The sequence below is a fragment of the Capra hircus genome, chromosome 14, assembly GCF_001704415.2.
Source record: "Capra hircus breed San Clemente chromosome 14, ASM170441v1, whole genome shotgun sequence".
Taxonomy (NCBI): domain Eukaryota; kingdom Metazoa; phylum Chordata; class Mammalia; order Artiodactyla; family Bovidae; genus Capra; species Capra hircus.
The window spans coordinates 323465-340921 of NC_030821.1; the positions used below are offsets into that span (position 1 = coordinate 323465).

The following is a 17457-nucleotide window of genomic DNA, read 5'->3' on the forward strand; positions in this document are numbered from 1 at the left end:
TTCATGCATACTGCAGGTCTCCATTGCACACAGCCAGTGTTCTGAGTGGTCCGCAGGGAGCGGCCCCGTCCTGGGGGAGAGCCCAGCGTGTTCCCAGTCACACGATCTTTAGCCGCCTCTCTGAGACTTGGTGCGGGGATTCATTATCTAATGTTTGCAAAGCATCTGGAAGTTGATAACTGCTAATTATTTTACCCTGGTATCTTGCCCTTTGTTGTAAATACTTAGCAAACCTGAAGTGAAGAGACGTTAAAGTCGAGGGCTTGCCTGGCGGTCCAGTGTTTAAGACTTTGCCTTCCCGTGCTGGGGGTGGAGGTTCCATTCCTGGTCAGGAAGCTAGGATCCCACGGGCCTTGAGGCCAAAGCCCAAACATAAGACAGCAGCAGAAGCAGCACTGCAACGAACTCAGTGAGGACTTTGAAGACGGTCCACATCAGAAGAAAATAAGAATTATATAAAAAAAAGGTTGTCGAGATAGCCACAATTTCAAACACGAGGTTGTGGTTGACCTTCCCTTACAAACTTTTTTCACGCCATTGTTGGTCACTGTCTGTTCTAGACCTTCCTCCCTGAGCAGCGTGGCTGGAGGAAGAGTGCTTGAGGTGTGAAGTGGACATAGTCACGCCGCTAGTACCAACCACGTAACAGAGCGAAGGTCAAAGTCGCTCAGTCCTTGTCTGACTCTTTGGGACCCCGTGGACTATAGCCCACCCGGCTCCTCTGTCCATGGAATTCTCCCAACCGAGGGATCGAATCTGGATCTCCTGCTTTGCAGGCAGATTCGATACTGTCCGAGCCACCAGGGAAGCCCACCCACCTTATGGGAAGTGCTTTATATACATTATCGCATTTAATCCTCACATAATATGCACAGGAGGGCATTGGTGGCTCAGTGGTAAGGAATCTGCTCACAGTGCCACAGACGCAGGTTCGATCCCTGGGTCAGGAAGATCCCCTGGAGGAGAGAATGGCAACCCCCTCCAGTGTTCTTGCCTGGAGAGTCCCATGGACAGAGGAGCCTGGCGGGCTGCAGTCCATGGGGTCGCAAAGAGGCGGACACGAATGAGCGACTAAACCACCACCGCCGCCACGTCACGAGCAAGGGCTCAGAGCAGTTCCAGCTGAGAACTGGTAAAGCTTGGTTTTGAAGATGTTGTTATCTGATTCCAAAGACTCTGAGCTCTTCCTGCCTCCTTCCCCCTTCACCCTGTGCTCAAGTAGAAGGCAGAAGATAAGCAGCTTGGGCAGAGTGAGCTGGTGTGAGGAGGGAAGGAGAAACCCACACTTGTCTTTTTCCCGGTGCGCAAAGTCTGCTGAACACAGAAGAGGTTTAAAGCAAGAGTCTAGGAGCTAAAAAGAAAAAAAAAAAAAAAAGATCTGATTTTGCGTTTGGAGAGGCTGTTAGTAATAATTTAGACTTACCTCACCCTTTGGCAGAGGAGGACATTAGGGTTAGGGTTAGAGGTTGGGGTTGGGGTTAGGGTTTATTTATATTAAATTTTACTTATTTATTTTTCTTCCAGTTTTATTGGATATAATTGGAATACAGCTCTGTATAAGTTTAAGGTATACAACATAATGATTTTACCTACCATACCTCATGGACTGATTACCACAATAAGTTTAGTGAATATCTACTATCTCATAAAAAACACAAAATAAAAGAAAAAGAAAAAATATTTTTTTTCCTTGTGATGAGAGATCTTAGTATTTGGTCTCTTAAAAGCTTTCATATATACACACAGCAATGCTAATTAGATTAATCATATTAATCACTAATACTCATTTACCTTATAACTGGGAGTTTGTACCTTTTGACCGTCTTCCTCCAATTCCTCTTCCTTTCCTCCCACCTCTGAATCACAAATCTGATCTTTCTGTGAGTTTGTCTGTTTCTCTGAAGTATACTTGACCTATAGCATGCTATTGGTTCCAAGAGCAGAACATAGTGATTCAGTGTTTCTAGATGTTGCAAAATGTTCACAAGGAACGCTAACACGCTTAAGGCTTGCCTGCTTACTGGATGCAGGACACTGTTCTAAGCTCTCTGTGGGTATGAATTCATTTTATCTGTATAGCTCTAAGAGGCAACAGTATCATTCTTCTCTTTGAAATACCTACAGAAAGGGCACAGAAAGATTTTGGTAAAACCCTCTCTTTGAAGGTAATCTTCAGATTTCAAATATTGTAGAGGAAATGAGGTCAGCAGTTTTCAAACCGTATTTCAGGGTTTGTTAGGAACCCTACTCAGAGGTGTGAATTGTCAGAAGATAAAGGCATAAAATCTGGGATCAACCAGGCTGCAACCCTATACACACTCTCTTTCGATTGTTCCACATTTTGTTTTATGACTAGATGACTTATGAGTCGTGTCTCAGGTTGAGGAGTCAATGACTGCCGCCTTCAGTATCTTTTAAATTGAGGAGTAAGTGACACAGAGCATTGTGTAAAGTCTCATGTGTGCAGCCTGCTGACTTTGTACATCTATATCTATGTGTCCCCTCAATTTCCTTAGTGTTTTATAGTGTTTATTTGGCTGCATCGGGTCTCAGTCTCTGCACCCAGGATCCTCTGCAACGCGTGGACTCATTAGCTGTGCTGCGCGGGTTCAGTGTGTGTGAACACACTCTCGCCGGCCCTCAAGTGCCCAGACCCAGCGGTCAGCGTGGCGGCGCTCCAGTCTCGTGCTTGGCTTCAGTTGCACCGTGGCTCATGGGATCGAGCCCACGTCCCCTGCGTTGTCTTAACCACCAGAGAGTCTTAACCACCGGACCAGCAGGAAAGTCCGGGTTCCCTCAATGCTTAGCAATGACTTCTTTGTGCTGTTAGACCCTTCTCGCCGTTTTGTGACCCTTGTCTCTCCTGCTCTGCAGAGGTGGCTGTGGGATGGCTCTTTATGGGGTTTAGCTCAGCTGTGTGTCAGAATAATCTCCGAATTGCAGGTCTGTTTCCGTTTCTTTCCTTTCACCGTCTTCATTAGAAACACGGTCAGTTCTTGAGACTCTGCTCGATGCAGACCTGGTGGCGGGAAGCCGGGATCACAGTGGAAGTTACCACATCTGTCTCAGGAGTTGTGCTTCAGTAAAACACAGACACAACCCAGGAACTGTTACATTAACATCGGAGAGTCTTTGGATGCCAGGAAATTTGGATTTGTAATAGAAGTTAGCACCAAACAACAGCCTAAACATTCAAGCCTGAATAAAAGTGTCCTTGAAAGACTTTACGGTATGAGCTCATGTGACCCAAAGTATAGTTTTAAAATCTGCTCGTCAACATGAATTTTCTCTCCCTATAAAGTCAACGGCCCTCATGGGCAGCCTTCTGTTGCCTTTGAGCAGCCACCGTAGTATCAAACTGAACCTTCTGCACACAGAGTTGGCGGGGTCGCCCTCTCTGAGTCTTCTAGTAGCAGAGTTAACCTATCAGCAGAGGTTTCTAATAAGCCACAAACTGTGGCTAGGGCTTTGGAATAGTTCGTGCCTGTATATACCGCCTGACACATGGGCTAGCTTATGATTCCACCATTAGAAAGATGTGCATGGTACTGAGGGTATTTGCCGTTGAGGGTTATTTTGCAAACTTCATGTTGTTTTTGAAGAAGGATGCTTAGTTGTGTTCGCATTGAGATGACTGGTTCCAGACACAGTCAATGGCTCAGATCTGAGTCGGTGAGACGGGCACTTCGGGAGAGTTGTCTGTAGCTTCTGCAGTCCTGTGTGATGAGGTGGAAAAGCAGCTGCAAAGTGTAATGTTGTTCAGTCGCTCAGTTGTGTCTGACTCTACGCCCCCTGGACTGCAGCACTCCAGGCCTCCCTGTCCTTCACTGTCTCCCAGAGTCTGCTGAAACTTATGTCCATTGAGTCAGTGATGCCATCCAAATATTTCATCACTCCCTTCTCCTCCTGCCTTCAGTCTTTCCCAACATCAGGTTCTTTTCCAATGAGTTGGCTCTTTGCCTCAGGTGGCCAAAGTATTGGAGCTTCAGTTTCAACCTCAGTCCTTCCAGTGAATATTCAGGAATGATTGCGTTTAGGACTTCTTGCATTCCAAGGGACTCTCAAGAGTCTTCTCCAACACCACAGTTCAAAAGCATCAATTCGGTGGCTCAGCTTTCTTTATAGTCCAACTCTCACATCTGTGTATGACTAGTGGAAAAAGCATGGCTTTGACTATATGCACCTCTGTCGGCAAGTGATGTCTCTGCTTTTTAATATGCTGTCTGGCTTGTCATAGCTTTTCTTCCAAGGAGCAAGTGTGTTTTAATTTCATGGTTAATGTAGAGGCTGGAAAAAACTTATTCCAACCCCCGAACACTTTATGCCTTGAGACCATAGCTTATTCACCTTGTACTGTCGGGTACTTTCCTTTCTCTATCAATTCATTTTGATCTCTTGAAGATGCTGTTGTTTTTCTGGAAAAAGCAATAAGCTAGAGCTCAATCTTTTGCATGCATAAGATGCATAAAGCCAGACAGTCATTCATATTCTAGTATTAATAACTTTACAGGGCATTTCTTCCTTCTAAAAAGGAAATTCTTATTTGGAATTGTTGGAAGAAGGGCATTAAAGAAGAAAAGTGATCATTGTGCAATGAACTCTTCCTCGAAGGAGGATGAATTGAAATCATCAGCACCGAAGATATTCTTGGCTTGCCTTATCATTTTTCCCAAGGAAAGTCAGTACTTTGTCATATTGTTGCCATTTCCAAAGAATACCTTTTTTTGAGAAGTTTAAACATCAGTGAGTCTTCCACCATTTTCTCACCCTGAGTTTTACCATCTCCCAGCTACCATGTGCGGGACGTAACGTGCACTGCCTCACTTGATCTGCACGCCAGTCTTGAGGGCCATGCTGCTCAACAGGCTCTTGCTGTTGTTGTTCAGCCGCTCAGCCGTGTCTGACTCTTTGCGACCCCATGGACTGCAGCACGCCAGGCCTCCCTGTCCATCACCAACTCCCGGAATTCACTCAGGCTCATGTCCATTGAGTCGATGAAGCCATCCAGCCATCTCATCCTCTGTCGTCCCCTTCTCCTCCTGCCCTCAATCTTTCCCAGTATCAGGGTCTTTTCCAATGAGTCAGTTCTTTGCATCATGTGGCCAAAGTATTGGAGTTCCAGCTTCAGCATGAGACCTTCCAGTGAATATTCAGGACTGATTTCCTTCAGGATTGACTGGTTTGATCTCATGTCCATAAACAAGCTCTAAATGGTGTTCATTCTACATTTTAGACATTTTAACTCAATCTTCACACCGACCCTCTATAGGTCCTATTATTTCCCCATTTCACAGATACAGAAACGGAGATACAAAGAGATTAGCTGACTGGTTCAATATCGCATGATCTCGTGGGATCTTGTGGCACACTGTGGAGCTGTGATTTATGTCCAGGGCTTCTAGCTCCAGAATACACTGTTGTATATTGATGTTATCATGATCAGGGAGGAAACAGAAGCACAGAGAATAACAACTTGCCCCAAGTCACAGGCAATGAATAATGGAGCAGGGTCTCAGATTCAGGCAGCCTGCAAGCTACAGCCCTCGTATCATCCTGCACATCGTCTTTTTTGATCAGTCATTTCTAAAGCCGCACACACTTGCTTCCACTCAATACAGATCTCGCTGAAGCACTTAAGAAAAGATAATGATATGAACAGGAAGGGGAGACATTAGCTTTATCATTTATTGAGCTTCCTGATTAGTTTGCTTACTTAGTTCAGTGTTTCCTTTCATTCTGAGTCGATGTGGGATAGTGGTTCATTATGAGAGAGTTGAATCCTCACTGGATTAGTTGCCAGAGTCAAAGACAGCCTTAACCTCATCTAGAACAGCATTTCTTATCTTTAATGAGCATATGAACCCCTGAAGACCTGGTAAAAATGCAGAGGCTGATTCAATAAGTCTGGGATGAGCCAAGATTCTGCATTCCTCGCAAGCGTCCAGGTGATGCCGACGCTGCTAGAACATGATCCGTGCTTTGAGTAGCAAGGCTGGAGTATTGAGCTTTTCCAAACTGATCAGAGATTTACTCCCAGAGTTCAAATGGGAAGGAAGGCATTTTCATAGATGGAAGAACACTTAGGGAGTTTGGGCAACAACACTGGGCAGAGGAGGGATGACCTGTGAAATAAGATCTGAGCTCCACAGGCTCAGCCTTAGGATTAAAAGGAGCCTTAAAGGTCATCTGGTCCAAACATCCAGCCAATGTTTGAATCCTCTTGAATCCCTGCCAGGTCATCCCAGCCCTTGAGTTAAAGAAGTATTTGCCATGAATGTATATAAACATTCAACAGAACAAGAGAATTTTAGAATGGTGCCTGAAGCACAGAAAGACTCAAAGAGCGAGTGGCTTTTGGAAGAGCTGTGATGCCTCATGCCGGCGCAGACAGATGTTGGCCTCTGTGCTATGTTTTTAGTCTCTGGATATTGATTCAGATGGAGAAGGCAATGGCACCCCACTCCAGTACTCTTGCCTGGAAAATCCCATGGATGGAGGAGCCTGGGAGGCTGCAGTCCATGGGGTCGCTAAGAGTCGGACATGACTGAGCGACTTCACTTTCACTTTTCACTTTCCTGCACTGGAGAAGGAAATGGCACCCCACTCCAGTGTTCTTGCCTGGAGAATCCCAGGGATGGCGGAGCCTGATGGGCTGCTGTCTATGGGGTCGCACAGAGTCGGACACGACTGAAGTGACTTAGCAGCATTGATTCAGAAGTTTTCAGAGCCACCATTTCATCATGAAAGCAGTGCACTCTATCAGAGGGCCACTTGGAAGTGTTTCTTCCCCCACACGTGTGGCCCCGCTATGAATAGAGGTGTCCGTGCTGACCAGCAGGTGAGAATCAGCAGCAGGTCTTGGCTGCCGGCTACTTCTTGGCGGCACTGACTGTAAACCAGGGCCCTTGAGAAACCATATTTTCAAGGATCCAGAATCCTGCAACCATGAATGGTTTACTCTCACTTTGATTTTCCGTGTGTGCATCGTGTCCAGCTGTCTGCGATCCCGTGGACTGGGGCCGCCAGGCCCCTCTGTCCCTGGGACTCTCCAGGCGAGAATACTGGAGCAGGTTGCCATTTCCTCCTCCAGGGGATCTTCTGACCCAGGGATGGACCAGCGTCTCCTGTGCTTCCTGCATGGGCGGCGGATGCACTGAGCCACCTGGGGACGCGGCCTGAACCAAAAGATGCTTGTGCTGTAGGGCCTTCTGACGGGGAGCTGCCAGCTTCTCCTTTTCTCTCATCTCAGGCTGTTGCTCGACTGTTCTCTGCTTTCTGTTTCAGGTGCCCGGGGGCAGCGAGAAGCGGTGGAGGCCAGCCCTGGTTGTACTGACGGAGAAGGACCTTCTTATTTATGACAGCATGCCACGGAGAAAGGAAGCCTGGTTCAGCCCCGTTCACACGTACCCACTGCTTGCCACCAGGTAGCCATGGTCTTGTGTCTGGGTGTGAGGAGTTTGCTGTTTGAATCTTTTAATCAATGATAATTATTTCAGCATGTGATATTACTGCTTCCTCTTACAGCAGGAGCTGAGAGTTCCTCTAGAATGTAGGCACACATTTTTAGCCACGTAGATTAATTATCATTTCTGACCATACACAGGGCAACACAAAGCCCTTGCTTCCTAATGGACAGGCAGCAACACCAGTGACATGGGCCCGGCCTAGTCACCTTCCTGGGCCTCCAGCCACTTTGGGATGAACTCCACACATGTGCCTACTCTTGACGTTCAGGTAGAATCAAGTAAGGGTCTTCACTTGGTGGCACAAAGAATGTCACGTGGGGCTGTCCCACTGTGCCTTCTGAAGCTCGGTCAGCAGGAGACCCCGCAGCAAGTTCTCCTGCAGTTGCGGGGCGCCAGCCCTGGAAGCGGGGCTGCGGGGGTCTGTCTGCTGCTCAGCACCTTCAGTGTTGAGACTTTGGACCCTAACGCACTGTGTGCTTCAGTCCCTTCTCCAAAGTCCCGTGCCCTGAGCACCAGAGCACCTCAGAACAGACTCCTGCTTTCAGCCCTGGCTCCTGCTGCTGGCTTTCTGTATATGCTTTCTGATAATGGGTTTAGTTTTCATTATTCCCGCTATGTCTCTTCCCCTACCTAGAAGCTTTGTGTCCATAATGTTTGTGGCCCCAGCTGGCATAGTTGCTGGCAACTTGGGGCCCTTAAAAACATCCATAGAATGAATTATTGAACAATGTGGGCAGGCTCTGAAAGGAGTTTGGTCCGACGGACAGAGTGTAGTGAACTGAGGTTTGGGGGCATCTGTTCTGGGTGAGAGAGACAGTCAAGATGGCTTCTCCTATCTGAATGGACTGAGATGCCAAACAGGTTATATTCAAAGCTCACGTGCAAGAAGAGAACGAGACCCAGTAGCAGAGCAGAAGTGCCACAAAAATCAAAGCGACAATAGTGAGCAGAGCTGAAGCTCCCTGAACTCTCTCCTACTTACATCATGGTTGGTGATGGGGAACAGCAAGGGTATCCTGAGAGTACCCATTGTTGGCCTCAGAGGTAAGTAGAGGAAGCCTTCAGGGGCTGGGAACCAGGCCTAGATCACTTAGACATTAATCAAGTAAATAAAATGAAATAAAACAGTAATTTAATTTTTTAGTTTCTTAAGCCTCAAAAATCTTGGCAGGGTAACTATTAAAATACTGTTCGTGTTTCAATAAAACCTCAATAATCAGAATACAAGTATCCTACGATGTTGCTGCAAAGATCCGGGCTTCTCCTTGGGCTTCCTTCAAATTCAGCCCGATCCCTGTCACTTTCCACAGTTAATATCCATGCTCTGAGACATTTCTGTAATGAAATCAAAGAAAGATTAGACCACAGTCACTGTCTTCCAGTTACTAAGAAGATATATTGGACTCATGCCTCTTGGAACAGTTTTTAGGAACAAAAGTTTAAAGAACATGAAGTTTCTAGGTACTTTTCAGGCAACTTGAAAATAAAACTTACCTGAACACATAGCTTTTGCCTCTCAGTTTCTGAGCATTCGGACTAGTGGAGGCTGCTGATTCATTCCTGTGTGCGTGCATGTACTGATTCAGGATTTTAGATGTTAGCTCCTGGACCACACTGGCCGCATTTCGAGGATTCAGTGGTTGGGGCCGGTGGCTGCCGTTTGCACGGCATGGATCTAGAACAGCTCTGCCGTCACAGAATGCTCTGTTGGACAGCAGCGCCCTGGAGCGCACAGGACTCCCTCAGAATCTGTCCCAAGCAGCCCGCCAACAGCTCAGGCCACCGGGGGGTCATCCTCCAGGCTCTGCAGGCTGCCGGCACAAGCTGGGATCCTGTGGCTCTTTGTGACCGCATGGACTGCAGCACGCCAGGCCTCCCTGTCCATCACCAACACCCAGAGCTTGCTCAAACTCACGTCCATGGCGTCAGTGATGCCATCCAACCATCTCATCTTCTGTCATCCCCTTCTCCTCCTGGCCTCAATCTTTCCCAGCATCAGGGTCTTTTGCAGTGAGTCAGGTCTTCGCATCAGGTGGCCAAATTGGAGCTTCAGCATATGAACTCATACAAAAGCAAAGTCCCCCGAAGGAGGGACGGGCTCACAGACACAGCAGTTGGTGGCTGAGTAGCTTTCGGCGGGCACCAGAAGCACCTATCTTAGACTCACCAGCCATGCGATGCCAGGTCTGCATTATGAGCAAATCACACGAATCACCTAAAACCATAAGCCTGCGCCCAATATGGAGACAGAAGGTGGAATTCCCATTCGGTGCAAACTGTGCTCATTTAGAACAGAAGATGCAACGTTTAAAAAGACCAGAGTCCAGGGGCTTCCCTGGGGCTCCCCCGGGGTTCCAGTGGTTAAGATCTTGCCTTCCGATGCTGGTGGTAGGGGATGCGGATTGGATCCCGGTTGGGGAGCTAAGACCCCACCTGCCTCGCGGCCAAAAAAACAAAACATAAAATGGAGCAATGTTGTAACGAGTTCACTAAAGGCTTTAAAAACAAGGAAAAAAAACAGGGTCTGCCATCTGAATATAAAGGAGACGTGCTGGGGATGCCTGACTGCCCATCCTGCCTCCCTCTCCCAGATTACCAACCTCTGAACTGCAGAACAGCTCATCACGATGTGTCTGAATTAGCCCCATGAGCAATGATAAAAGTAGGCCCAAAATTGTGCCCCTGACCTCTGCTGGAAGCCCGGGAGGCAGTTAAGATGTGGAGGTCGCACTGGGAGCCTCTCCTTCCTTCAGCGCCGCCTGGAAACCTGGAAAAGGAGGAGCTGGACTCCCATCCTCGCTTTCTCTCCCAGGACGGGGCTTAGCCCAGGGTCACTGCACCTCCCCCCTTCCCAGTCCCATCTGTTTACGCATCTGTTTACCTGCCCTCTGCCCAGCCCAGCTGGGGGATGCACTTTAGGGAAATGGGCTTTTAACTGACCTTTCACTTGCTCATCAGCTCCCGTGGTTTGCCTGCATCAGTCCTGGCTAGCTTCCCTCCTGGACTCTGTGCGTGTGTCTAGAAAAAGACTTTTGGGAAACGGCGAGGAAAACGACCCCTCCGTCTTCCCGAGTAATCACAGCGGAGACGCAGCCCCTTTGTGGCTCCAGGCTGGGAGCAGCGTTCCTGCCCTGAAGGTTGACACTCTCTCTGCGCGGCAGGCCGGTTCTCCTGTTATTGGAGGGTGTGTGGTGGGTCCAGCTGCTTGCTGCTCAAAACCCGATAAACAGGCCAGGTTGGTGGAAAGCTTGCTTTATGTCAGATGCCAGCACTGGGGGTGGGTGTGTGGATGTCTGGGCAAAGGCCCAGTCCTCCCCTGACAAGCAGTGAGCACTCTCATAGCCAGACTGGGTGGGGGGCCTGCAGAAACAGCGCCCGCAGCGCTGGCCGCTCTTCAGGTTGGCCCTCAGTGGTCTGACAGGCACTGTCTTGGTGGCTTCCGGGACAGCTCATCTTCCGTTCCGGGGCCATTTGTTCTCATTTCTCTGGGGCCAGTTCTCAGAGCTGTGGCAGCTTGTGTCCTCGGTAGCATCTGGTCATCGTGCAGCTAACTTCTCCCCCCTGGTGTTCTAGAATCGATAAGACTGCTCGCAGGATGTATCTCAGAATATTATCTGCAGCCCTTGAGAAAGAACCGAAGGCCCTGGGCCAGGCCTCATGACTACATTGTTAATATTCAGTCTCATGGACTGTTTTCCATTATTTCCTCATTTCACACTTCTCTGATCAAACCTCTACTTTGACCAGAGTTTTCCACACACAAGAGGCAGGCAGGGGACATTGGTTGGGGCAAGGACCACAGGGCCCCGCTCCATTTCATCTGAGCTGGGAGGCCAGGTGTGGCAGATGCCCAGAGAAACCCTGGTCCTCCCACTACAGCAGTCACCCAGCACTTCCTCTGGGAAGGAGGGCTGCTCCCCAGCCTCATGTTGAAGCTCACTGAGTGACTCTCTCACTTACTTCTCGTGTGTTCCACGCGTGCACCTGTGGCTCTGTGCGTTTGGTATATGAACATTCAGGCACATAGCCTGTCTAGTAGCGTTATTTTTCCAAAGAAGGGGAGTCCTGTTTCTTTTGAAGACCTTCTCTTAAGGTATTATTTATAAGCAGTGCTATACACGAATCTGAAATGTGTAGTTCACTTAACTTTTCTTTGTAGATACAGAGCCACATCGTCTGAAGTTTTATTATAGGTTAGGGTGTCTGCTAATTAATCATCCTGGGTAACTTTATCAGGAAGGCCATTATATACCATCTGCAAATAGCTAGACCCAGCCGCTAATACACCGGTGGCTGACCTTTGTGGAAGGAGCGTAGAAAAGGCCAACAGCTTTACATGGATTCTACCTGACTCTGCAAAACTTGCTCACTTTAAGAATCACCTGGCTGTCCATTAGTGATTCTGGCCCCAAGCACCCTGCCCTGGAGATCCTGGCTCAGCAGGCCCGGGTTATGAGTCAGGAGTCTGTGCTTCACAAGCTTCAGATGTAGTGCTCAGGCACCACGTTTAACCCTCGCAGCCCCACGAGATTTAGGTTTTCTTCCTGTGTCACAGAGAAGTAAGCTGAGGCACTAAGGGACTATGTAACTTACCCACAGCTGTACCGCTGGTGAGAAGCACACCCAGAATTCCGACTCTGAATCCATTTCTGCTTTTCTTAAAAGACTCATTGAGTCCCAGCTGCTCTAGGTCTCTGTTGCTTGTGCTGGAAGCGGGAGCTACTCTCCCGTCGCCGTGTGAGGGCTTCTCTGCGGAGCACAGGCGCTAGGCGCCCAGGCCTCAGCAGCTGCGCACACAGGCCTAGCTGCCCTGCGACAGGTGGGACCTTCCCAGACCACCCCCGCACTGGCTGGCAGGTTCTTCGCCGCTAGGCCGCCAGGGGGCGCTGAATGCACCTTCTTAGCCGCCGTTCAGTGAGGCCAGAATCGTGGCTCAGATGGTTGGGAATGTGCCTGCAACGCAGGAGACTAGAGATCCAACCAGTCCGTCCTGAAGGAAATCGGTCCTGGGTGTGCATTGGACGGACTGATGCTGAGGCTGAAACTCCAACACTTTGGCCACCTGATGCAAAGGTCATTTGAAAAGACCCTGATGCTGGGAAAGATTGAGGGCAGGAGCAGAAGGGGACAACAGAGGATGAGATGGCTGGATGGCATCACCAACTCAATGGACATGAGTTTGAGTAAACTCCAGGAGTTGGTGATGGACAGGGAGGCCTGGCATGCTGCAGTCCATGCGGTCACAAAGAGTCGGACACAATGGAGTGACTGAAAAACAACACCGCACCACTCTCTGCAGCCTCCCAGGAGCATATTTCCTATTCCCTGAAGATCAGATGGCTCTTCGAATTTGCTGAGTGGATCAATAAATCTTTCCTTAGCGCTCCTGACAACTCAGTCATGAACAGAGAGCCGTTCAGATCCTACAGCAGAGTGAGCACAGAGCTGGGGACTCTGAGACCTGGAGTTTATGCCCAGGGATTCGACCAGGGGCTCTCAATGTGTCATCACCAGCCAGGAACGTGAGCACCACCTGGGAACTTGGGGCACGTTGCAGATGCTCCATCCCACTTCAGAGGAATTAAATCAGAAACTCCAGGACTGGGACCCGGCCCACATGTGAGGGCACAAGCCCTCCAGGTGCTTCTGATGTGGGCAGATGAGAGCCCCTGGTTCAGAAGACTCTGCTGGCTCCCAGGGTTCCTGGCGGGAAGGAAACGCCATAGCCAGGACCGGGGCCTTTGTCCTCCGTGTTCTTCAGAAGCACCGTTTTGCTTCAAGCAGTGGTGACCACTGATGAGTTAGTTTGAAGGCTGTCCTGGATCCAGGGGCCCACAGAGTCATCAGCAGCTCCCGGGATGTGCATACGGCTGCCCTGCTCTTCCATCCTATAGGCTTTTTCCACCGGTCCTTTGCCCTCACCTCAGCTTCCTCCGAATGACTGCAGTGCCCCATCAGTGGATCCTCCAGGACACGGGATGCTGCTACACAGCAGTGACTCAAGTACAGACTTGTTCGGCATAACCCCTGACACACAGCCACCGCAAAATACCACAGATCGGTAATCAGTTCTCACAATTCTGGCAGCTGGAGGTCTAAGATCAGGGTAGCAGTGTGGTTTGTTTCTGGTGAGAACTCTGTTTTGTGTGTATGTGTGTGCTGCATCAGGATCTTAGTTCCCTGGCCAGGGATCAGACCCATGCCCCTGCGTTGGGAACAGAGTCCCAATCACTAGGCCACCAGGCAAGTCCTCAGAGCTCTCTTGATTTGTAGACGCTGTCATCTTGCTGTGCATGGCTGCATGACTTCCTTGTGTCCCTGAGAGAAAACTCGAGCTCTATGGGGTCTCTTCTTACAAGGACGCTAATCCCATCAGAGCAGGGCCCCACCCTTGTGACCTCATTTAACCTTAATGACCTCGGTTCTGTCTCTAAATACAATTACACTGTAGATTGGAGCCTCCCTGTATGAACTGACGGCTGGGGCAGAACTCAACCCATTGCACTGACTCCAGGATGGCCTTATTTAACATGATGCACACAGCAAGACTGGCTGCTGTCGGTCCTTGAGCCTTCATCTTAGCAGTCCTGGAAAGCATCTTTCCAGAAAAAAAAGAGGCTCTTTTTTCTTGCAGAACTGTCTGGGAGTGTAGCCAGTAGGAAACAGGTTTCTTCTAAAATCATTCCTCAGCTCAGACATTTCACAGTTGACTTGCTGATTTGTTTGTGGTTCTTTTTTTTTTTGAGGGGCAGTGCAGGTTCCAGGCATATCAAATTTATATTTTTCTGGAAGATGAAAATGTGATTGTGTCAAGGCAGAGGCACTAGAAATGCTCACAGTGGTCTTGGTGTCAGCTGCCACAGAGAAGTTTCCAGGCAGTCAGTTCTTCCACTGACAGCATTCCGTGGTTTCTCTGTGCCCTGATGGTGCTGCTCATAGCAGCTACTCTCATCCCTCGGCTTTTTATGAGGCGGGAAAGCATTTTCTTTTTTTTTGCTTAGCCAAAGCTTATTTGATGTTGCTGAACATTAAAAAAAGAAAGGTGTCCTTGTGCATTCAGAGTGTGTTGGTCTTTTGCCAGTCGTCATCTTTGGCAAGTGAGATAGGTCTACAGAGAACCAGGATTAAGGTTGCAGTGTTTCTGGAATTCTAGAAGAAGTATAACCCCAGAATTCTGCCCACCCAGCCGCAGGGGTTGGGGAAAAGTTCGGAAGCACAGAGCTTGTAGAAAGAATGATGCTGCTCTCAACCCAGTTTCCTGACCTGTCGCTCTGCTCCCTCTGACGTCACTCGGGAGCCAGAGACGCAGCGTCGGTACTAAACGTGTCGGGGAATCTTTCGTGCTTTAGGAGCTAACCTGTTTCGCAGTGCAAAGTAGCTGCCACCTCAGGCGGGCGCAGACGTTTTAGGAATGCTTTCCACTGGGAAAGGCTGGCCAGTTGCATCTGTCAGACTTTAAAGTCTAGTCAGCCTGCGGTTTTCACTCGAAGCCTGGGAGGCCCCTCTCTCGTGGAGGGCGCGGGCATGTTCCACAGGCTTCCCCTCGGGCGGCGCAGAAGCAGCCACGTGCCCGCGAACCCCTGTTGTGTCAGACCGAGAAGTGTGCGGTTGGCCCTCACTCCGTCCGCCGCGTGCGTCTCCGCGTGTCTGGGGCTGCCCCTGCCCTCACTCGAGCCGGTGCGGGAGCCCTTCAGACGTGGCCGGGGATTAGCGGAGCGAGGAGATTCATGGACTTTGGAATCAGACAAACCAGCAGTCAGATTCTGAGACTTCTGCTTGCAATGAGGCAAAGCATTAATATCAGTTTCTCCGGATCGAAGTCTCCTCACCTACGGGAAGCAGTAACTTCTGCTCTTCCAGTTACTGAGAAGATGGACTTCTCAACTGCTCTTACAGTGAGTGTAAGCATTCAGCGTGTAACAGACATAAGAAGTGATGGATAAATGCCAGCAGTTGCTGCTATTGGATAAAGTAATTGGCATTAATGCATGAATGGCTGAAAAGGAATCGGGCCTGTCTGACCCCACCCGTGATACTGCATTTACCAAGGACTTGTAGCCACTGAGCTGTAAGGACGGGGCCAAGGAGGAGGTGTGGGTTTGTTTGCAGAGATGAGGAAGTGTGAGATGGAAACAGGGGCCTGGGACACCTTGCTTCACAGCAAGAAGCTGGTCCTGAGTGCTGCTGCGGGGCACGCGTGGCAGACGGTCACGTGGCTCTGAGAGTGTAGCTGGATGGGCCTTGGGCGGAGCTGGGCCCCAGTCTGCTTCGCTGCTTACTCCCCTCTGTTTAACGGGTCTCGGCTCACTCTCAGTATCCCTAATGATGTCCCCTTCTGAGAGACGGGGCCTGGCCTGACTGCTCAGCCACCATATTCAGACGGAAGAAGTTTAGGAGGTGCAGTGAGGAAGGAGCTCAGTGACTCGTGGCCGAGGGACAGCAGGCTCGTTCTTGGGCAGCCCCTCCTGTCTGATGGTTCGGGGCTTGTTAGGGATTCTGCCCCTTCACGTCTTCCCTGGAGACTGTTGCCTGTTGGGCCCCAAGTAAGGGTAGCCAGCTGATATAACAAAGAATTCAAGAGGAGCCCCAGAACCATTGAAGGGGTCTGGCCAGTTGCTCTTCCTTCCTCCTCCTTTCTTCCTTTTTCTGTGGCTTGCACTGTGGCACATGCATGGAGATACTAATTACAGCAATTAAGGAAAATGAGGGTGTAATATTGCTTAGCAACCCAGTTACCTAACCTGCAATTTTACTAATTTGGCTGAATCTGTGTGCTGCAACTGTTTTGGATTTAATTAAGGATATTAATAAAAACGTTTTTAATGAAATATTTTATGCGACATTCTCTAACGCCTTACCGGAATTAAACTAGTGCATAAGCATCCCTTGTGAAGTAGGGTTTTCTGTTTTTCTTGAAACTAATCAGACAAAAGGGGCCTGTCTGAGGATCAAGAAACGATATGCAGCCTCACATCACCTCAGTTGTTGGCTGGCCCCCACAGGGACGGCTACTTCTACTGCCAAGCTTCCAAAATCTCAGACAGAGAATTTGACTTGAAACGGGGCTTATCACACAACCTCTTTGAGCCTCCTGGTGTCCAGTGCTTTGGGCATAGGACATAATTTTAAAACATTCCATCCTCTTTTTGTCTTATAAGAAGACAGATGGGTTAGACACCCCTTTACTTTGATAGTAGTGCGTGTGTGCTCAGGTGTGTCCGACTCTGCAACCCCAGGGATTGTAGCCCACCAGACTCCTCTGTCCGTGGAATTTTCCAAGCAAGAATACTGGCGTGGGTTGCCATTTCCTCCCCCAGGGGATCTTCCCAACCCAGGGATTGAACCTGCATCTCCTATGTCAGCAGGTAGAGTCTTTATCCGTGAGCCACCAGTGAAAGCACTAGTTGCTAAAGATGGATTTGGAAGCAGAAACAGGAGATGGATGTTAGGCTAATCGCATACAACATTCGATCCCAGCTAACTTTCAAGATCATTTTTTTTCAGGATGAATTAATCTGGAAATTAGAATTTAGTGGATGCAAATCCAAGTTCTCTGGATTGAACTATAACTACTCTTTGGTACGGTTGAGGGACAGAAAGTGGAAGACAAGTCATAATATCTCAGTTCAGTTCAGTCACTCAGTCGTATCCAACTCTTTGTGACCCTGTGGACTGCAGCATGCCAGGCCTCCCTGTCCATCACCAACTCCCAGAGTTTACCCAAACCCATGTCCATTGAGTTGGTGATGCCATCCAACCATCTCATCCTCTGTCGTCCCCTTCTCCTCCTGCCCCCAATCCCTCCTAGCATCAGGGTCTTTCTAATGAGTCAGCTCTTCACATCAGGTGGTCAAAGTATTGGAGTTTCAGCTTCAGCATCAGTCCTTCCAATGAACACCCAAGACTGGTCTCCTTTAGCATGGACTGGTTGGATCTCCTTGCAGTCCAAGGGACTCTCAAGAGTCTTCTCCAACACCACAGTTCAAAAGCA

The 17457-nt window shown here is 49.1% G+C and overlaps 1 protein-coding gene across 1 annotated transcript in view; it reads left to right on the forward strand.

Annotated features, from left to right (window-relative positions):
* SNTB1 (syntrophin beta 1) overlaps nucleotides 1–17457 on the forward strand; it is a 243162-nt gene that overhangs the window by 204706 nt on the left and 20999 nt on the right. The window contains exon 4 of the mRNA XM_018058133.1: nucleotides 7285–7424. Coding sequence (XP_017913622.1) covers nucleotides 7285–7424 — 140 coding nt within the window. The remainder of the gene's footprint in view (nucleotides 1–7284; nucleotides 7425–17457) is intronic.